This window comes from Melozone crissalis, unplaced genomic scaffold (assembly GCF_028551555.1).
Source record: "Melozone crissalis strain CALT ecotype California unplaced genomic scaffold, PUWL_Pcris_2 ptg000034l_1, whole genome shotgun sequence".
Taxonomy (NCBI): domain Eukaryota; kingdom Metazoa; phylum Chordata; class Aves; order Passeriformes; family Passerellidae; genus Melozone; species Melozone crissalis.
The window spans coordinates 13995638-14017146 of NW_026535812.1; the positions used below are offsets into that span (position 1 = coordinate 13995638).

Genomic DNA, 21509 nt, shown 5'->3' on the forward strand with positions numbered 1-21509 from the left:
CCTTGTAGAGGGGTCCACATGTGCTGAGAGGAGCTGCTAGTCCCATCTGTGGGATTATGCCTGTGGGACGTGCCTGTCCTGGCAGGAGAGCTCCTTGGCCCCAGCCCTGGTGTGGAGGAGGCGCCAGGAAGGGCTGCCCTGATGAGGGGGACGTGGCTGCTGCTCAGCAAGTGCCCGGAAGTCTCCTGAGTGCTGCATCACAGCACAGACCCCTTCCCTGTGGCACTGCTGCCTCTGGGGCCGAGGTGGCCCGCAGCCCCCGGGGGTAGTGTCACTTCTCATCATTTCCACTGCCTGCCCCTTGCTGCAGTGTCACCATCGATTATTTTTGGATGTCCTAGATCTGTCAGGCCAGGGCTGGCTGCTCCCCCCGCTCCCACAGAGCAGCAGGGTCTCATCACCCAGCTGTGGTGGGTGCTGCCCTCCTGTCTCCCCAGCCAGAGCAGCTGCCCCATTCCCAAAGGCCTGGAAGCTTCTGGGGGTCACCCCGTGTTGATGCCAGGGCTGCTTTCCCTCACAGCCTCTCCCTGCTCTGCCATAGCTCATTAGAGTTTCGCAGGAAGAAACAAGGACAAAATCTGCCTGCAGCCCTTTCCCCCAGTGTATGCAGTTAACTGGGATCTGAGCCCAGAAAATTTATTTTCCTGTGTCTCTTTTTGGTTTCCCTTTCCATCTCACCTGCTCATTACTTTACAGCTTTCCATCCACTCTTTTGTAATTTATAGCAAGCTGGAATCAAACCTTATTTTGTCAGATTAAAAGATTTCCTGCTGCTCTTCCTCCAGCTCCAAAAAGTGTTTTCACACTCCTCCCCCAGCAGTAGCATGTATTAAATAAAAGGCAAACAGCATTTCCACTTCCATCCTGAAACCTATTGCATGCTTAGCCATGTTGCTGCCTTTGAGTCCAGGTAAGAGCCAAGGTGTTGAGTACTGCTAAATATGAGTCCCTCAGACCTTGATGGATTACAAGGGGACACTTGGATGCCCAGGAAAAATTAGTTTCCTGGAACAGAACACATCCATCTCCTGCAGAGTCGTCCCCTTTCCTCAGGAGATGGCTGTGGGGCGTGGAGCAAGGCAATCCAGGTGGTGCTGCTGTCAGTACCTGGGAACATTGCTGCTGCTGCAGACCCCTGAGCTCACCCAGGTGCCTGCCCTGCGTGGGTGGTAGCAATGATTTGTCATCTGTCTCTGGCAGACAGCCTAATTTTTTAATTAGCTGATAGGCTGATTAGCTGCTGTGCTTCAGCCACTGCTCTGCTCTGCTGGTGCCTAATCAGTGCTGCAGAAAGCTGGTTAGCAGCCAGGCTGCTGGGGCACATCACCCCTGCACTTCCCTGGAGCTCTGTGTGCAGGGAGGAGGCTGCTGGGCTGTCCCAAGGCATGGAGGGCACCCTTGGCTGCATGGCAGACAGCAGGACTCGTGTTGAAGCACACAGCTGGAAGGTAAGCTGCTCTGCACCTTGGCAAGCTGTGCTGGTGCAGGGCTTTGTAGCATCATCTTCTCTTGGGAGGGTGGGCTCTGGAGCAGCACCATGTCCTGGGAAGGGGGACTGCAGCCCCCCAGCTGCCAGCTCAGTGGCAGCAAGCTCTGAGGAGTGTGTTGTGCTTGCACACGTGCCTGTTTGCCCCTGCCTTGGCTGCTTCCTCTGGGCGAGGCTCTCTGGTGCTGCCGAGGTCAGCTGGGCAGGCAGCAGTGATTAATGCTGGGCACAGAGGGGAGGCGGTGTGTGGAGAAAACAAGGCCTGGCCAGGGGAGCACACAGCCAGAGAGGAAGCTGCTCACAGCCCTGCTGACAGCAGCAGGGAGAGCAGCCAGGGGCAGCTGCCAGTGCAGGGGTGAGCCAAACCCAGGGAGCCTCTAATGAAGGGCAGGATGGAGAACCCAGCATGTTTGTGTAAATAAACTGTGTGCCTCCATATTGGGCTTGTTGAGGTGCTGGCATCCCTGCCTGGCACTGCAGCTGTTCTCGTGCCCTGCTGCAGCTGAGGCTTTTGGGGACAGCTGGCTGCTGCTGCTGGGCAGTACCCTCTGGGTTGCACAAGGACCTCTGGAGCCTGTCACCCACTCTGCATCCATGCTTGGCCATGGTGCTGGCTGTGGGAGTGCAGTTTTTCTTGGCCACACATCTCTCAGAGGCAGTGAGGGCGGCGGGTTGTGGTTTCACAGCCAGGACAGGCAGCTCTGTGGATCCACGTGTTGCTCCTCAGGCACGCTGCCCGCTGCAGCTGCCGCCTGCTGCCCTGCTCCAGGACGTTTATGGCCCAAGGCAGCCATCTAAAAGTCACTGCTGGTCCTTCACAGCCCCTTCTTCCCTTGGGATCTTCTCCTGCCATGCTGGGCACAGCTAAAAAACCTGACTAAAAAAACATTGCTCAAAGTGATTCAGAGAGGTGGAGGGGCAGCTGTCCAGGTGTGCCCAGCATTTGTAGACCAGAGATCCCCAGCCCTTCTGACTCCCACTCAGAGAGCTTTGGTTGCTTGGCTCTCTTCCTTCTGGTGGTCCAGTCAAGTGGTAAAATGAACAGCCACCCCCTGGCCCTTTGCCACAGCCCACTGCTGCCCTGCACACCCAGAGCTGCAGCCAGCAGGGGACACTCCTGTCACTTGGCTGCACTGTGTCACCCGTGCTGGCTGCAGCTGCTGCTGGCCCTGCAGAAGGTTCACTGAGCTGCTCTCCCTCCAGCAGCTCCCAGTCCCAGCCCTGTCCAGGCCACCACCCTGCACTGCCTCCTGAAGGATGGAGTGGGGTCCTGCCTCCCTGTGTTGCAGGACTGGGAGGTGCTGGCTCCCTGGGAAAAGGCAAAGTGGTGTGCCTGGGTCACAGCTGGGGCAGTAATCCCAGCAATGCCCTTGTTGATCTGACCTCTTGAAGAACCTCTGCTCTCAAAAGTCACTGCTGTGATGCAGGGGAGGTCAAGGTGCTCCCAGCTGATATGTGCCAGGTTAACAGTTGGACTCGATGATCTTAAAGGTCTTTTCCAGTCTAAATAATTTCATGATTCTGTGTTGGAGGAGTCTCTCCTCGTTGGCATGAAGCTGCATGACATCACCAGAGCTCTGGCTCTGTCCACCAAAGCAGCTCACCTCCTCCCTGTGCCCCCTGCTGCCGTTCATGATCCTGCCTGACATTTCTGGGAAGAGCAATTTCATAGAGTCTTACAATGGTTTGGGTTGGAAGGGACTCTGAAGTTCATCTGTGTCCAGCCCCCCTGCCATGGACAGGTGTGTCACTTGGTAAATCAGATTGCTCATCTAGACCAAGTTTGCTCCCAAGTGTCATTCCAGTGGTGGAGTGGCCTGGCCCACTGCATACCTGCTCTATCCCTGCTGTGCCCTGGGGCAGTTTTTGAGAAGGGCTGTTGGACTTGCTGCAGAAGCTGCCTGCTACCACAGGGGCTCCTGGGTGCCTTTCAGAGCATCCAGACAACCTGCTGTGCCCCTCAGTACACCAAAGGGGTGCCTATCTGTGTGCTGGGTCCTGGCAGAGAATGTGGGGCAGCAGGGCACAGGGACATGACCTCTGCCTGCCTCTGCCCCCTCACTGGATGAGGCTGTGGTGGGATGAGGCATCTCTGAACCTGGCCATTCGCCTCTGGGCAGGGCTGGGGAGGTTTTGAGCCAAGCCTGGAGCACAGCCCTGCTGTAGCTGCTGATACAAGGCAGCAGTAAAAGATTACGAGCTGTAAATGGGGCCAACCTGTCCTATAAAACTGTCACTGCTAATGGAGATCATCTCTGAATTGCACAGCTCCCCTCTCCATGCCGTGGCTGGAGGAACTGGAGCTGAACAGAGAGGAGGGTTCCACACAGTGTGGCAAAGTTAGAAAACTCCCTGCTGAGCAGAACACTCAGCCTTTTCCCACATTTCCAGCTGGATCCCCGTGAGCAGCTTGTGCCTAAGAGAGCACGCGATCCCTCCGCCCCTGCATGGCAGCCAGGACAAAGGCTCGGTGGAAGGGTAAGAGAGCATGACACATCAGAAATGTTAGTGCCTGGCCCCTTGCCAGGCCCAGGCAGAGAAATCATCTCAGCCATTAATCTGTGCATGCAAGCTGCATCTGGCAAAGTGATGCTTCATGTCACCCATGCTCACTTATGTCTCAGTGTTGCAGTTCATGCTTGCTTTAACAAAAAAAATTTAAAATTTAAAAAAATCAAAGGAAAAAAAGTACTTGGTGCATTCTGGGTTTAATTTCTTGGTGAGTATTCTCTGTGGGAAGCACAGTGCACAGCATGGACCAGTGTGCTGGGGTGAGCCAAACATGGGAAGCCTCTAAGGAAGGGCAGGATGGAGAAGCCAGGGTGTGTGTGTGTAAATAAACTGTGTGTCTCCATGCTGGGCTCCTGTGGCACTGCCATCCCTGCCTGGCACTGCAGCTGTGCTCAGCTCAGCCCCCTGCTCAGCTGGGGCTTCTGGGGACAGCTGGCTGGGCTACAGGGACCCTCCAGAGCTTTCACCCACTGAGGTGCTGGGACAGCTTTCATTCTCCCCTGTGATTAACTGCAGTTGTGTTCAGCTGTAATTTTACAGAACAATCGGATGACGTGGCTCACAGTTGATTTAATTGAAACTTGATGAGGCTGCTGTGCACCAGGGGGAGTGGTGCTGGGATGCTCCTGGGAATCCCATCCCCTCTTCCCAGTCTCTTGTAGGGCTCAGGCTCCCCACATTTCTCTGGAGCTGAGATTGTGGTGTAAGTCCAAGGTCTTCTTGTCCTGGAGTTTTGTGACCAGTCTGGGTATTCTCAAGTGTGGTAATGTTTTTGAATTTGGGGGTTTGCCCCACTGTGGTTTGAGCCACTGGGGAGGTTGGGTGCATGTGGGATACTTGTCTTGTTCCTTACTGCAGAAATCCTCTGCTCTGCTGATTCATATGCTTCAGTTGCACTGGCCATTTTTGAGGCAGTTCGGAAGGCTGGGGGAAATTGCTTTCAGGTCAAGACCTGCTTTAGCCTGTGGTGATTTACTGTGCCTGGGGTTTAAATCTCTGCAAACAGAGAATTATGGTGATGGTAAACACTAGGTAGGCCTGGGGATTGCCATACTGACAGCTGAAGGGAGCATGGCCTTTCGCTTTAGCAGATAGAGCATGATGGATGTTAAAAAAATAAATTGAGATACAGCCTGAGTTGTAGCTCAGATACTGTTTCTCCTTGATTTGTATTTCTGCTTGGGTGCTTTGCAGTGTAAGCAGTATATTTCTTGCTTAACCTCACAGGGCCTTTTTGCTCTCAAATGAGGACAATGTGGTAGGTATGACCAATTGCCAAGAGTCCTAGATTAGTGCAAGATCTGCAAAAAATTCAGAGCTGCTGTACAGCCCAGCATCTGCTTGAAACACAAACACCAAGCAATGAACACTTTTGAAAATGCAAAGCTGCACTCCTGTGCTGGGGGATAACTGCTGGTGCCTGGCTGCTCTCAGTGCCATGGTGGCTTTGGGGGCTGAAAACAGAGCCATTGCCTCCTGCTCTCAGCAGCCAGGAGTAGCCAGCAGCCTGTCCCAAGCACAACAAGGTGAAGGTATCAGGAACCATGGGGGCACTGCCCCAGCAACAACAGGCTGATGGGAAGCCCTGCCCACAGGCACAGCAGAAGGTGAGGGCAGGCAGGGCTTGTCCTCCTGCCTGCAGGTACTGGGCAGGAGGAAGGATGAAGGCTTGGTTTGCTAATTGCTCTGGAAGTGGTGGTGACAGGCAGGTCTAGCCTGCAGGGAGCTGTAAGGGCACCTGTGCATGATGAGTGGGACCAAAAGACATTGACACAGCCTTACAATCCAATTACTGCTGAGTGCTAAGCAACCTGGCCAATTTGCTCTTGGCTTTTATAACACACATAGAGGGGGCATTACATAATACCCTGGGGATGGCTCCACTCACAGTCCCTGAGAAGGGCTGAGCTGAGCTGGCCTGGCCAGAAGATAACCATGGCTTTGCTTGTTGCTGGATGATCCCATCTAGTGGCTTGATCTCTTGTAGTGTCTGCACTTGCTGCATTGCACTTGGCCTGCTGCAATCCATGCAGCATCCCCAGATCCACCTGGGACAAGCAATCTTGTCAAGGCACCTCTCCTGCACACTCTCCCAAGCAGCATCTCCATCTTTCAGTCTTTCTTGTGCTGCAGAGGAGACTGGGACAAATTCAGGCAGGGACCTGACCCTGTTAAGTACCTCAGGCCCAGCCTTGAGAATGATGTCCTCCAGCCTTTCCTTGCTCTTGATGTCTCACTGCAAGTGGAAGATGTTTCCATGTCTTTAGAACCCCCCTTGCCTCTGAGAGGGTACCACCAGCAGTAACAGTGTTCCAGGCTGCTGCAGATCACCAGCAGTTCTGTGCAGGCACAGGGCTGTCACCTCTGTGGCCTCTTCCTCAGGGAAGCCCATGGCAAGCTGCTGGGAGCTAATGGGTTGGTGCAGGTGATACTGGAAGTGTCATGGGGTGAACTGATGCTATCCATGATGGGAATTGCTTTGATATGTTGGGCCAGGATGGATGCTGTCTGGGATGGAGGTGGGAAACACTCCTGGAGTAGCTGAAAGTAAACATGGAATTTTGCAAGGTTGGCACTGCAGAAGCACTTCCAGAAACCGAGAAAGGCTAGGTTGAAGCTACCTCTTGCTTTTATCAGTTATATGGAGAACCAGTCTTCTGGAAGGAAGGAGGGAGTGGATAGAGGCAGGGGGTCACCAGAAAAGATTTCTGAAGTAAACACACAGTGGTAAATGCTTCATGATGGTTGAACTTTGTTTGCTTCATGCAGAGGTTGCAGCTGGATTGTGTTAAATGTGAGTTGCCCATGGAGTAGACTGCACCAAATCCTCATTGGGTTCAGCTCCTCCAGCAGCTGGTGGTAATCACAGGTTACACTTTTGTCTTACATTGCTGACTTTTCCTCTTTGTACTTTCAGAAATAACACGGATCATCCAGGTAGACTTGGACCTGAAGTACAAGACCAACATCCGAGAGCTGTTTGATGAGTTTGACAACTTCCCAGAGGGAGCAGTCATTGGGATTGCCAGAGAAATGCAACCAGTGTACAGGTACAGCCCCCTGTCCAGGGGGAGCAGGGAGTGGGCAGCAGGCGGCTGGTGGCTTCTCTTCTACTCAAGTTGGTCTTTGGAAAAAAACCCAGAGAGCAGTGGTTTGTGGAGATGGATGGAGATGGTGGAGACCAGTCCACCATCCCTGCAGGGGGCCTTAATCTGAAACTTGTAAATTGATATGAGCAAACCATACAGTGTTGCTGTGGTTTGTTTGCTTGTTCTCACACACCATCACAAGACTTTCAGAGGCAAATTCTTGATCATCAGTGCCAAATCCATGCCTGAACTCTAGTACATCTAGAGTACATCATGTACATCATGTTTGCCCAGCCATGCCTGCTGAGGTGCTGTAATTGTTTGCGTGTTGGCGCGCTGAACTTTTGGCTGAGAGTATTGCAGAGAGTAGGGATTGAGTTTGGGCAGCAGTGAGGTTCTGAGTCCCTGGAGTGCACTTTCTGCTTCCCCCAGGGAAGGCTGAATGGGCAGCTCTTGCTGACCTGGGCTTGCAAGCATGAAGGTGGCCTCATGGTCCCTTGCTCTTCAGACCCTTGGTCCACAGCCACTGCCAACTGTGCTGAAACCACTCACAAAGAGGTGGCTCGGTCCTTCCCACTCATAGGAAATAATGCAAATCCCTCCACTGGTGGGATTCAGGGACATAGGGACGTTTCTAGGTGCTTAGAGAAATTGGTTTCGTTTAGCCATTGTTCTAAGGATGGACCTCAGTTTTTCTTTTAATCCAGGGTAGATCAGGTAATTATCCCAAGATGCCTTATTGAATCTCAGTAGAGCTGAGTTTGAGCATCTGAGATGGCTTGGCTAGATTTGCTAATCCTAATGGAAAAGTTCTTGGAGAAAGATAAAAAACCCTAAGAGGTCTGTATGTCTATTTCTTCCCTGCTGGAATCCTACTTCCCTGCTGAGCCTCTTAGAACATGACCAGCAGCACTCTTGGGCACAGGCTGAGCTGCAAAGATCTGGACCAGCCTTTCTTGCTCTTGTGCATCCAGATGGGAAGAGGGTAGAGACAGAAGTTCATCAACAGGGGATTGATGGTTGTAAGTCACTACCAATTGCTTCCTGGAAGCCTAAACCATATGACAGAATGTGATTGCTTGAACTACAGAAGTCACCACTATTTCTGAGCTGGAAAAAGACATCTCTGTCTGTGGCATAGGTGTTGCCTCTCTCCTGATTTGTACTCTTGGCAGCAAGAGCTGGCACTAGAGGAACACTGAGGTCTTGTCTCCATAGGGTGACACCATGCTTTGGGTGTCCTGACAGGATTTTGGTGCCCAGAATGGTAAATCCAGCCCCAGTTAATCGTATGCAATTGTTAGAGGTTGAAAGGGGATGGAGGGAAGAGCCCCAGCCAAGAGTGGCTGCAGGCTGTGAGGCTGTGGCCTCGGTGGGCCCAGCAGGGCAGATCCCTGTCGTTAGTGGTGCTGGAACAGGGTAAATGAAGCACTCGTTTGTCTGCAATTAGTGCAGGGTGGAATCACTTTGTTTTTGTCTCTGCGGGGTTTTGCATTATTTCAATGCATAACTAGGGAGTGGGGATGGTGATCTGCTGCCTGGATGTGGTTTGTGGGACTGGGTGTGCCTGGAAAGGACTGAATTAAGGTTTGAGGGGCTCCACTGGAGAGACTTTCAGCATGGCAGGGGACAAGGCAGGGGATCGTGGGCTGAGCACTGAATACCTGACCCAAGCCATAGCTGTGTTCTCCCCCTCCTGCCACCCGCAGTGGGGACAAACATGCCAAGCAATAATAGCCCTCACAGGCTGCATTTTTGGGCTGAACTTTATGTTGTTGCAGTTTTGACATTCTGGGTCACTTTGGGCTATGTTGTGCTTTTCTTCTTGTGTTGTTTTGATCTTCATGTGAAAACAAGTTCTTGATCCTTCTTGTCGCCAGATCACCCGTTGTGGGGCGAGCTGTGCAAACTCCAGCCTGCCCTCCTGCCAAGCCCTGCACCCTGTGGGGCTCGCACCTCACTGCTAAAAGGGTTTCCAGACACAAACATGAGCTGACAAAGCATGGATGTCTTTATAAAATAAAAATTCTTTACTATTTTTATACTTTTAGAAAGATAAAAAACATGTTGTAGGTGTGAAACAACAGGTGTCAGCTCCAGCCACATTGTTTGCCATGTGTGCAGGCTGGAAGCCTCAGCTGGGGAAAGGGTTGTGGGGAGGGAGGAGGATTGCAGCGTGATTGTGGGGTCTCTGTGTTGCCACTTACGTTTTCCTCACCATTTCACACAGCTCTCTGCAGCACTAGCATTGCCCCAAAGCATCAGAGGACTTGGGGTGAATTAGCAGAGCTGTCCTGAGCTTGCTCGTGGAGCTGTGGACTTGGTTCCCTGGGGCAGGATAAGGCAGTGGCCAGAAAGGGTCTGGGTGCCACCTTTCCTGCTGTAGCAATGGGAAAGATGGATGGAGATCAATCCACCATCTCTTTCTATCAGCTGCCCGTTGGCTGCCTGGCTGTGGGCTGCACTTTGTGGGCACAAATTGGGGCTGCAGAAGGCTCAGGCTGCTGCACTGGTGCAATGAGCAGTGCTGGGCACAGACAGACATTCCGGGAAATGGAGGAGTAAGAGAACAGCGAATCGGAAACATCCCGGAGCCTGTCTGCATATCCTGAAGGTAGGGGAAACCTCCCGACAGCAAAACAGGATGGCACGGGAGTGTTTCCACTCGCTTGACTCATGCTGAAACAATGCCCGGCCACTGTTTGTCTTGGACAAACACATTTCTCTGAGCAACAGGATCTCCCGGCCCTCCTGCTAGGCCAGTGCTGGGATTTAACTGTTCCACAGTCTGGTGTCGGTCTGTCCTTTGGGGCCACTCAGGGTGAACTGGAGTGGCCTGTGGAGAGCAGTAGCTCCTGCTGAAGCTGGACATGGATTGCTCTGCAGTGTCTGGCAGGGAGTCCTGGATGCAGAGGGGGAGGTGGCAGGAGCCCATGTCATGTGCAGGAAGTGATCTGAGGTCCGAGGCCACCGGCATCACGTCAGGTTTCCGTCTCTCCAGCCGCAGCAGGGAAAAGAGGCACCCTGTCCATGGGTCAGGCATGTTGTCCTTCCTGTGGCTGTTGGATCCAGTGTGGGACATGGGCTACAGTCGACACCTCTGTGGACAGGGTTGCAGGCAGAACTTCATCCCACAAGAAGGTGCCACTGTGGTGAGGTTGTTGAGGACACTGGTACTGTGCAGTAGCCTCCTAGATGCCTCTGAGCTTTCTATGGCAGCACTGGATTTGGACTATGGCAGTCCTGCCAGGCTGTTGCTTGAATATTGGCCTGCAGAAGAGCCTCTTCCCAGGCTGACTTATGCCTGCTCATGTGTCTGCCTGCAGAGGGTTCACACTGTGGCCAAGATCAGGAGCTGTGGCTTCAGTAGAAGTGATTTTGATGTAAAGATTAGACTCTGCATCTAAAGTTTGCATCATCCAAAAGGCTTTCCATGCAAGGAGGTGCTTCTTCAGAGTCGTAACCTTAATTAAAAGTCCTGTTGTCCCCTGCAGCATTTCAGCTGCTCATTTGTGCTGGCCAGTCCTGCTGACCAGGCTACATAGAGTGAGTGATAATGGTCTGTATAAGTATTTATGTTGCACTGAGCCTTCCGTGCCAGATCTTGGTCAGATTGAGACGTCCAGGCTCTCTGGTGCTCTTGAGCCCTGCTAAGAAACCTGCAGAGAAGCTTTGCAGATGCAGCCTGCATGGGAGCGACCAGATGGGCAGCAGGGCACTGTCCTTGGGGGTGTGTGGGCACATGTCTGACCATGCAGAGCAGCGCAGCCGTGCTCCCAGCAGTGCAGCTGTGCCATGGCTGGTGATGGAAGCATGGCCTGCTGCCCCTCAGCCTGCTGGCCAGGTGTGAGCACTGGGGCTGCACCTGGGGCATAGCAGGGTCTCCATCAGAGCATGACAATGGCATCCTCACACCAGTGCAGCCCAGACCTGCCTGTTCTTCCCTGCCAGCCTGGCTTGGCTCAACACCTGTTCCCAGACACATGAGCTCAGTGCTGCCAGGTGCCAAAGGGATAGGATTCCTCATTCCAAAACAGCCCTGTGGTTGAGAGGATCAGGGTGAAGAAATACTGTGGCACTCCCCAAAATGTCCTGAAAGCTCTCAGATTACTGAAGGCAGAGCTTAAACCCCATTCTTCCTGTGTTTCCTGGTTCTAGACCGGTCGGGTCACACTGGTGGCACGTGAGAGGAAGCAGAGCAGTGGTACTGATTGCACAGCTGCCCTCAGCAGCCTCAGCCTGACCCCGTGTGCCACGCCGTGCTCCCTGCTCCCATTCCCATCCCAGCCTCTTCTCTGCCTAAGCACTGCTGCTGCTGGTACTGCCAATGGCAGTGGGCTCTGGGTGCCCGCAGTGTGCCAGCACCACCTGGGGCCCTCAGAACTGCCCCCATCATGCTCCCTTTGGAGGTCTCCTTGGGAGGAGTGGTCTGCTGGCAACAGGGAGGACTTAACCCACAGGTCCTCAGATGGGTGCTTTTACCCCTTCCAGGTAGAAGGAAGATACCTGCTGTGAAGGTGGGCCTCAGGAGAAGTCCCAGAGCTTCACAGGTCCAGGAATGCACACAGCTGGGGCTGGAAGGGTGGCTGCTGCTTCCACTTCTGCTATTTGGTGAGATCTTTACTACTGTGCCCTGTGTCAAGAAGCTAATTAAAGCTTGAGGCATCTTGGGAATCCACAGTGTTGGAAATGATAAGTTTGTCCAGTAGAAAAGGATATCTACATCAAAGGGGCAGCTACAGACTACAAAGGGCCGACACTTGGGTCCTTGTGTGGCTGCAAGGCCGTTCGCCTTTGCCTCTGCCTAAAACCTGGGAAGAACTCAAACAGGACATTATTTTGTAGAAAGGAAAGGCTTTGTTTCTGCTTGTGATCGTGTGGGAGCTGCTGTAAGTGTGCTGTGTGCTCAGTGACATGTGTTTTGTTTGTTTGAGAGCTGCTGAAATAAGCCAGAGAAGCCCATTAGTGGGTGGAAGCAGGGCTGCAGCTCCGGCCGCGGCGCTTGCAGTGCTGGGTGTTTGTGGGAGCTCAGCGGCACCGGCGCTAAGTCACTTTGTCAGATGTTTGGAAGAGGAAAGGAGTTATCCTGGGCTGGGAGCAGGCTAATGCTAAATCCATAACCAGGCCAGGCTGTCAGAGAGTCTGGGCTGAGACGGTACATTCTGTACCTTCTCTTGGGATCTAAAAAAAACCCCAAAGTACGGCTGACAGCTGCAAGCAAGGAGCAGCTGGATTTTCCCTGGCGGAGGCAGCAGTGGTGGTTGTAAGATGTAACACTGCAGGTGGGCTGCTGCCTGCAATGGAGCTTTCCAGAACTGGAGTAACCATCTCCAGCAGGCAGGTCCTCCTGTCTGAGTTTTCCTGGTTTTGTGGACTTTTCATGCAGGCAGGTGGCCCTGACTTGGAGACTTCACTCTTTTCCAAGGGCTTTTGCCCTGAGGAAGCAGGGAGCTGGCTTCCACAGAAGTTTCTGTTCCCCAGGCCCCTCAGGAGTAAAGGCAGGAGAATTTGTGCCTGCCATTTGTGCCATTGTGATGTCAGTGCTGCCTGCCCACAGTCCTGCAAGCCCCAAACCCTGTGCACTTTGGATTTTAAAACATTGCAAGACTTTGACTTGATTTGCAGCAAGTGCTGCTGTTCGATGCATGGGGAAAATGGTTCTAGGAATTAGTTTGACAGTGGCTGACAAGAAGCAGCCAAAATTACAGAACAAACAGAACCTGCAAGGAACTGGAAGAAGAATTAATTTGAGGAATTCAGTTTTGCCTCTGATTTAAAAAATTATCCAACAAGGTAAAGGGTTGTGTTGTTTACAGCTGTGAATATCATTAATATATGAGAACTGTCCAATTTATTCCCACTATGATGCAAACTTAAAATGTCATTCAAAAACAATGTATAAATTGGATGAAATCGGACAAACACAACTGTGCATTGATTAGCACAAATAGTAATTATATTAAGCAGCAGGTGAGCTTCTGTGAAGGGAGAGCATCTCCCCTGTTCCCGAGAGTTCCATTGGCAGGCAAGGGTGTCCCAGAGCAGGCAGCCTGTGCTTCCAAGGCACGCATGAGAACACTGCCAGAGCAGAATTTATTCACAGTTGTTAATAGAAATCTGCTGTTTTAGCAATAATTAGGGCCACAGTGCTCTACAGTGTCCCTGTGGATGGGTTGCCCCCCTTCCTGTACTGGTGCTGGTAGAGGATGGTCTCACACACACAGGTCGTTGCTCTGCACTGCCACCAGTGCTGTTTGCTCTATAGATGGAAGGAAACTCCTGTGACCCAGACAGGGATTTATGGTCCCACCTGTATTTGGAGGATGATTTTAGCACTGGCATGGGGTGTACAAATGTTTGATGGCGAGGAAGGGCCACCCTTGAAAATCTGTCCCAAAGAAAGGTTTTGTTCACAAGCTGTGTTCACAAGTTGTCATTTGTCATCTATTTAAGAGTTCCCACTTTTGGACTAAGTCCACACAGAAATGTCATCAGTGAGAAACAATTTGCTGCTCTAAATACAGGCCTTTTAAAAGTTTGGCATGTTGGCTGGGCTGTGGTAGGGACCAGCACTGTACAGACATAATTTGTGCATTACGTGAAACTTTTATTAAGGAATTACTGATGTCCTCATTGAAGAGCTCAGTCTGTTGCTTCATCAGTATTTTCCATGGGGTGGCTGGAGGTCTTGCCTGAGCTGGACCTTTACCCTGAACCCATTAGAGAAGGGTAAGGTGGTCCTGCTGTGCACACCAGCACATCCTGCCCTTTGTCCCAGGATGGAAATTGGCATTGTTTTGCCCCAGGTTGACATTTTCCCCTGCAGGGCAAGGGGTACTGCTGTGTTGCTGATGCCACTGCACATCACTGGGTACATGGTGCTCCTGAGAAGTGTGGAGCTGGGATTTCCTGGATTGCACAAGCTGTTCAGCCTCAGCTCAGGTGCTGTGGCATGGGCTGGTACTGAACCTGCTGCCCTGGCTCTTTAAGGGGTTTAGCAATTGCACATGGAAAATAAGCAATTAGCAACAAGGGCTGCTTTGTTGTGAAGCCGCTGAGCTCACCAGGCAGAGGTCCGGCTGCCAGGGCAGGAGGAGGGAGCTGGGTTGGATGCTGCCCCGGGTGGTTGCCTCCCTTTGTGTGGCAGAAACTTGGAAGGGCCCACCTGCATTGCTTCATTGCTGCAATGTCTTCTGGAGGTGGGAGGAGAGGGAGAAAGGGGAGCTGGCCTTTTCCTGCAGGGTAATCTCAGCTGAACACAGTGATGGTAAGGATGTGACAGCTGCCTGCCCCAGTGAGGATTAGCCAAGAGGAGAAGGGTGCAGGGAAGTTTCTTGGCTGTGCTCTTACTTTGTGCTAAGGATGAAGGGGGAAAGCCACCATCACCATCACCCCCTGAATGGACCATGCCATCATTCCCATCACTCTCCCCTCCCCACTGCCCACACCCTCCCCTCCAGGCAGGACAGAAGCTGCTATCAGGGTTCTCCCCTTTGCTCTCTCCCATTTCAAGCACATCCCCTGTCCCCATCGGGACACTGCATACTTCACATTGGGGTTCCCTTCCCATCTGCCTCTTTGAGCAGCCATGTGGGTCCCACACGTCCCAGGCACCACCAGGTGGGCAGCTCAGCCGGGATTGCTTGATGGGACCACAGCCAGATGCTGTGTCCTCCTCCTCCTGCCACCCTGGGGGAGTCCTGGCAGCACACAGAGCAGGGAGCAAGGTGCACTTGTGCCTCACTGCTCATTGCACAGCAGCAGTAGTGTTTGCCAACTGGGTAAGTGCCTGCAGCTGGGGATAACGCCGACAGCCATCCATGTTCTGGCTCAGGAACTGAACAGCGTATTTGGAGGTACGAGAGCGTGCGCTTGTTTTAGTTGGTGTTTGGGCCGGCAGGGCTGCTGTCGGAGTGGCTCAGAGAGGGATGGCTGGCAGCACGTGCTTCCCTTCTGCTCCAGGAGCCTCATGCCTGGCTCAAGGATGGGGCTCAAGGTCCCCTGATCCCTGTGAGAGAGGCTTGCTGACAAAGGGCATCCTCAAGGTGCTGGCCTGCTGCTGCTGCCCATCCTGCTCTCCCCGACAGCTGCCCAAACTCTGGCAGCGCTTGGCGAGAGGTAGGAGCAAATCAGTGAGCTCCACAAGGAGCTGACTCTTTCTGGGATGCTTATTACATCCAGACTCTTGCAAATTCCCTATTTTTGTGGCTTTATTCCATGACTGTTGGTTTGTTTCCCCTTTGGTGAGGGAGAGGCCATGCAGCTGCGTAGGCTCATGCAGTGCACACTGGCTGCACCCTGCAACCTTCCAGGAGCATCCTCTAACCACAGGCACCCTGGGTCTGGCCTGGCATCTCATTTCACTTCATGTCATTTTGACTTGGTTCCTTGATTCCCCAGATGCGTGTGGGGGGAGGCATTCCTGGAGATGTGGATTCATGGGGAAGGTCCACATCCTCAGCAGCAAGCCAAGTGGCAGCTGCACAGCTGGTGTGGCAGGGTTGTAGCCTCTTGAACATCAGATGGGTACAGGCACACAAGCCCAGTCTACTGCTTGTGGGGCAAGTGCTTTGAGCTTGTGCTGGTCTCCCAGCTGGCAGTAACCACTGCATCTTGCCTTTCCTGCCAGCTCAGGCACCCAGCTGCTTTACCAGAGGTTTCCAGCTTATGCCATGAAGTTGTCCCATAACCCAGAGCTGAAGTAAATGAGTGGAAGTTCACAGATTTGAGCAAAGTTTTTCCCCCGCTCGTTTGTCCCTTGCTGTGGAGAAGGCCCTACAGAGTACAGCTGGTGTTGGAGTGGTCCCTCCTGGCCTGGCAGCTGTCCCCAGTGAAGGTGTTTGGAAGGGTGTGATGGCAGCTTTGTGAGCTGGGGCTCGTGACCGCCAGGCTGCGAGGCAGGGGAGGCGCGGCCGCAGCGCCCTGTGCTGGGCCAGCAAGGGAAGTCCCGCTGGAAGCAGCGTTTTTTATCTGGGCTGCCTGGGCCTGCCGTTTGAATGCTTGGAAATGCTCTTCTCCAGATGTTTCCTAGCACACGCCGCCTCTGTTTATAAACAGCTCCTCAAAGCAAAGTCTGCTGGGGCTGCAGGCGGGCGCTCGCGGCAGGCCCCGCACGGCTCCCCTGCACCATGGCACGGGGTCTGGGGCCACCTCTGTCCCCTCCCATCTAGATGGGTTAGAGCAGTTAACAAAAGCCCCAAATGCCTCCTCTTCCTTTCTCCTCTCTTTCTCCTGGCTAACAGCTTCCTGCTCCAATGCATCCTGGTGGTGCTGCCTTCCTGCCCAGGCTTCTGCTGCTGGGGGCACAGAGAGGAAGGCACACTGCCCTGCCTGAGCTGCCTGTTCCCAGGGAGATCCCGGCCACTCCAGGGGCTTGGGTCAGGGAGACATTTCCATTGCATCCAGCTGGGGTTCAGTTCCTTGATGATTATCTCAAGGGCACATCCTGGCAGCAAGCTCATCCAGCCCCTGGAGTTTTGCCTCTATGTTTTGCCAAAATTTGAGGAGAGTGCCAAGGGGGGATGTGAGGCAGGACAGAGTGGAGTGGGTACAAGCTGTGTCAGGTGTTTGGCTGGTTGTTGTGCTTTTCCAGCCCCATCTCCTCTGAAGAAAACAATGCTCTCATAATCGTCACTCCTTCCACTTCTAACTGGGTGCAGGTGCCTTTCAGCCATGCTCTTCTCTGTCCTGGCAGAACAGAGACCAAAACCTGCTTAAAAAACAAAAGCCAAGAAAAATCCTGTCTAAACAGCTGCTGCCAGTGGCCTTGCCAGGATACCTTTCCCTTGGTTGGCCTGAGCTCAGCAGGGGCAAGGCTGTTGTGCTCAGCTGTGAGCAGGATCCCAAACCATGGGCACTGCAGAGCCACCTGCAGCTCATCACATCCTGGATGTCACCTCAGCATCGCTCCCTGCGGATGGCCCTGCCCTCCCTGCCAGCCCCACACCCCGCACACGGCCGGGGGAGGACAGCCCTGTCACAGCCAGTGCTGGGAGGAAGGGCTGAACAATTGCTGCTTGTCAGGCTGTCTCCTCTTCCTGTAGAAAAGGGCACGATATCAGCCATCCACAAGTCATCTGGGGAGCAGCACTGCTGAAAAACTGAGTCATGTTATACAGATTTGCTTTAGCCCCACCATGGCCTGGCAATGCCGAGGGCCTGGGTGCTTACAGTGGCTGAAATCTTGTCCTTTAGCTTGGGCAGCATGTGTTTGGAAGTAAGAATGTGAAAGGAATCAGCTTCACTGCTGTGGAGCTGGAAATGTGCTCCCCTCTGTGGCACTGCTTACCCTCTCTCTCCTGTCAGCTTCCAGCATAACGGTCTGGGCAGGGGGATGGCTTTCTTGGCACTGCCAGGGAGAAGCAGAGAGCAGAGGATGCAGAGGTGGGCTTGAGCCACTCCCTGGATCTGAGCACTTCAGAAGGCTGATTGGTGCATGGCTGGGCTTTGCAGGTTGAGCTTCCCTGTGATGCTGCATGGAGAGTGTTTTGCCTCCCTTTTCTAAGGAACAACCCATCCATGAGTTGTCTTTGCCTGTCCTCAAGACACAACTGCTCTTTGCAGAGGCAGAGCCCTTTATCCTTTCCCCAACCTTTAGATCCAATGAGCACTGCTGCCCGTGAGCTCTGATGAGGCAGCCTGTACCTCCACTCCCCTTCCCTAGGACTGCTTCAAGACTGAGCCCTCCTTCCATGGAAAACTGGCACTGGGAAAAACCCTTTCCGTTCTGAATCAGGTGGAAGGGAGTGGTGTAAAGACCTTTAATGAAATGGGAAATATCTGTGCTTTAATGGAAAGTTTTAAGGAAGTGATGCTGCATGATGCTTGTGGTTCTCCAGATCAGGAAATAAAAAAGATATTCACAGTTGACATCATTAACAGATCCACATTTCTGCTGAGAAAAAAAAAATAGAAAAAAAAAATAGATCCCATTTCTGCTGGAACAATTCTGCTGGTAATGGTGTAATCCTGGCTGTCACCTTGGCCAGTCTCACTGTGCTGGGACCCAGATCACAGGCCAGAAAGATGGATTTGATAGTCTGATGCCTGAGCAAGAGCCTGTGGGAGCTCAACATGGCTTCTTAGAAGAAAAATTTAAATTTAAATGTTTGCAGTGGAGAGCATTGCCTCTGGAGCTGTCCCAGGGGCAAATGTCCCTGCATGTTCTTACATCTGAGGGAGTCCAGCTTCAGCTTCCAAGCATGGGACCACTTTAAACATCTGGGCATTAAATCTACCCAGTTCTTGTTGCCTTGAGCTGCATGGAGACTTGGGTGGTATCTGACAGGTTTGAAGAGGATCCAGTGGCAGGCTTGCCTTATTCTTTCTAACAGTGTTTCTCCTTGACATTTTCACAGCAAGGTGTAAAAACCCATTCTGTAACTTTATGTTAAGTGTGAGGGCTGGAAGGAGAGGGCAGTGCTGGCAGCCCTGGGCTGTGAGACAGTGGTGGGGTCATGGGTTCCTCCTGCCCTCCTCTGACACAACAGGCTCAGACTGCTGCCCGGTGCTCAGCTTTGCAGCAGAGGATGCTGTTTGAGGGAAGAAGACTTTCAGACTGAATGGGAGCAGTTTTGGAGGGTAGATCCGGCTGCCTGGGGAATAGCATGGGATTAATTCAATTCCTGCAAGCAGCCAATATGGTGAGGTATGTTCTCTGACACAGGACTGAGGAAGGAGCCAAAGAAATTTCTGGGCTGCTTGCTTAGGTAATTGAAATTAGGACAGTTGTGGTTCACCCAAGGCACTGGGGATGTGGTTTTGTCTCTCTGCACAGCTGTGTGAGCAGTCACACGATCCTGTGTCCACTTGACTCACTAGAATGATGCTGGTGCAAACAAAAGAGGCTTTGGGAGATGGTAAAGCAGCGTGGTTTGAAGTCTGGGCAATATCCTGTGCAGGGGGATGGAGAGAAAGGAGGCCTGTGAAGCACTGGCTGTTCTGAGAGGCTGGGTGTCTCCAGACAGAAGACAAGCATGGTGAGATCCCTTGGGTGGGTGGTAGATCCTTGCTGTGATCCAGACCTGCCCAGACTTGAGGTGGCTGCTCTTCAGGCTGCCCTCCCTGATATCCCTGTGCCTGTTCTTCCTCTCTTTCCAGGCACACCTTCTGGCAGTATCGCCGTGAGAATCCCCAAACCAAAGTGGGGGAGCCCCCTCCTGATGGGCTGCCAGGCTTCAACAGTGGTGTCCTGCTCCTGAACCTGGAAGCCATGAGGCAATCCAAGCTCTACAACCAGCTGCTGGAGCCCACCATGGTGCAGAAGCTGACAGAGAAGTACCACTTCAAGGGCCACCTTGGGGACCAGGATTTCTTCACTATGGTGGGGATGGAGCATCCAGAGCTTTTCCATGTGCTTGACTGCACGTGGAACCGGCAGCTGTGCACGTGGTGGAGGGACCATGGATACAGCGATGTGTTTGACCAGTACTTCCGCTGTGAGGGGGAGGTCAGAATTTACCATGGCAACTGCAACACCCCCATCCCTGAGGACTGAGGCACCCACTGTCCCCAGGGGCAGCTCTGACTGCAGCAGGGCCATAGTGGCTGCACTAACAGTCCCTCAGGAAGGGTGACCAGCTCCGATCCAGCATAACCCAGGGGAATCTAGGGGTCCCAAGAGCATTCGATATCCCACTGCCTGTAGCCTCATCCTCCAAGAGGAAGGGCAGTTCATTTGTTGGAACAGGACCTCCACAGCCACTGTATCCAGGGCTCAGCTCCTGGCTCTGCTTGGCCAAGTCCACGGTGCCCATCTGGTGCCCATCTGTGCCTCAGCTGCTGGGGCATGGGAACAGCCTAGGGGCCATCAGAGACCGCTGCTTTTGCACTAGGCAGGGCCCAGCTCCCTGGGTGCTGTGCAGCTTTGCCTTGTCTGATGATCAGCAGGGGTGCCCAGTGGGCAGTTGCATTTCATTTGTCATTCCTTGGTGGCCCATTTCTGCACCTCATGCAGAGAGTTGGTCTGGTCCCTCTGGAGAGCAGACACTGTCCTCAGGTCATCTTCCTTTTGAAGCATTCCAGAAAGGTGAGAGGGCTTTAAAGACTGAAAAACTGCTTTAAATTGGGTTACTTGCAAACAAAAATTGAGTGCTAGATAAGCTTTAAAGCCTTCTGTTGGTTCTTCTGAGCAATAAAAGCTTTACTGCCCTATGTTGTCCTAGAAGTGTTCGGTGAATGTGTAGCAATAGGTTCGTTTTTCTACCTTTGCCTTTAACCTTTTATACAAGAATAAAGCTGCAGATATCAGACACGCTTGGCTGTTTTTCTGTGGCACAACTGAAGTCCTGTGCAACAGGAGGTTTCCTGCACTTATCATGTGTAAAAAGTAGCTGATGTGTATCTGCTGGGCAGTTGAGTGTGGTGGCCCACACTGTAGCTTATCCCACATCTGTCCCATGTGAGTAATGCAAATAAACAAGCTGGATTTTTAAAGATCATCACCACCATAGCCAGGGTTGGTTTGGAGGGAGCTGGGAGCTGCCTGTGCTATGAATGAGTGAGCTTCAGGCTGAGCATGCTGTTCCTTGAATAAATGCTGCCTCAGTGAGCCTGGCTGGCTGCACAGGTCTGTGTCAGGGACGTGCACGGCTCACTAACCATCTCCAGCCCAAGGCTCATTAACATTAACCACCTCCAGCCCAGCCCAGCTTGTTTCACACCCTGTGTGTGCATCTGTGTGATGTGCACATGCAAGAGGCGTGGGGAGATGATTGTGGCTTAGCCTGATAACAGAACACACCATATATGTGGCAGGAGTGTCCTGGGCTTCTTCCCCCATGCCCATGAATTAACTTACTGGGGAAAAGGCTCTCCTCCCTCAAACTGATGTGCAGAGACAACAGGCTGTGGTATGGGCTGCATCCTGAGCCCTGCCCTCTGATGTGCTGAATCAATCCATTTCCAAATAGCACAAAACCTTGTCTTCAAGTATTTTCTCATCCCCAGGGAAGGAACAGCAAAGAGGTGATTAAGCCATGCTGCCTTGCCTTGCACGGTGAGGTTGGATCACCTTGTTTTGCAGCCAAGTCATGCACCCTGAAGGATGAGGAGCATTACTGGTGTTTACTGGTCAGGGCACACTAGTGGCACCAGTGACATGGGGTTTCACATGCCAGGGCAGGACCTTGCCATCAGTTTGGAAAGGGCCATGATGGAAATACAGGCCAGGCTGCTTGTGTCACCAGCACTGGGGAGGGGTGCGGTGATGAGCAAACATGGCTTTTACTGGGGACTGAACAGCTCGGGGGTGGCTGTGGGTGTCAGGGCTGGCCCAAAGGACCATGATGGGTGCTGCAGGATGACACCTTGGGAGACAGGGCTGTGTGGGGCCTGGTGCCCTCTGTGCTCCACAGCCATCCCTGCAGCTGGGCCAGGCATTGTGCTCTCTACCTGCAGCCATGGGATGCTCTCTGTAGGGTTAG

At 52.8% G+C, this 21509-nt stretch overlaps 1 protein-coding gene across 4 annotated transcripts in view; it reads left to right on the top strand.

The window, feature by feature from the left end:
• Positions 1–20334, top strand: part of XXYLT1 (xyloside xylosyltransferase 1) — a 40288-nt gene extending 19954 nt beyond the window's left edge. For all 4 annotated transcript variants that reach the window (XM_054283062.1, XM_054283060.1, XM_054283063.1 and 1 more), the window contains exons 3-4: positions 6915–7047; positions 19186–20334. In XM_054283062.1, the coding sequence (XP_054139037.1) occupies positions 6915–7047; positions 19186–19582 (530 nt within the window). In that variant the 3' untranslated portion in view covers positions 19583–20334. The remainder of the gene's footprint in view (positions 1–6914; positions 7048–19185) is intronic.
• Positions 20335–21509: the final 1175 nt, after the last annotated feature.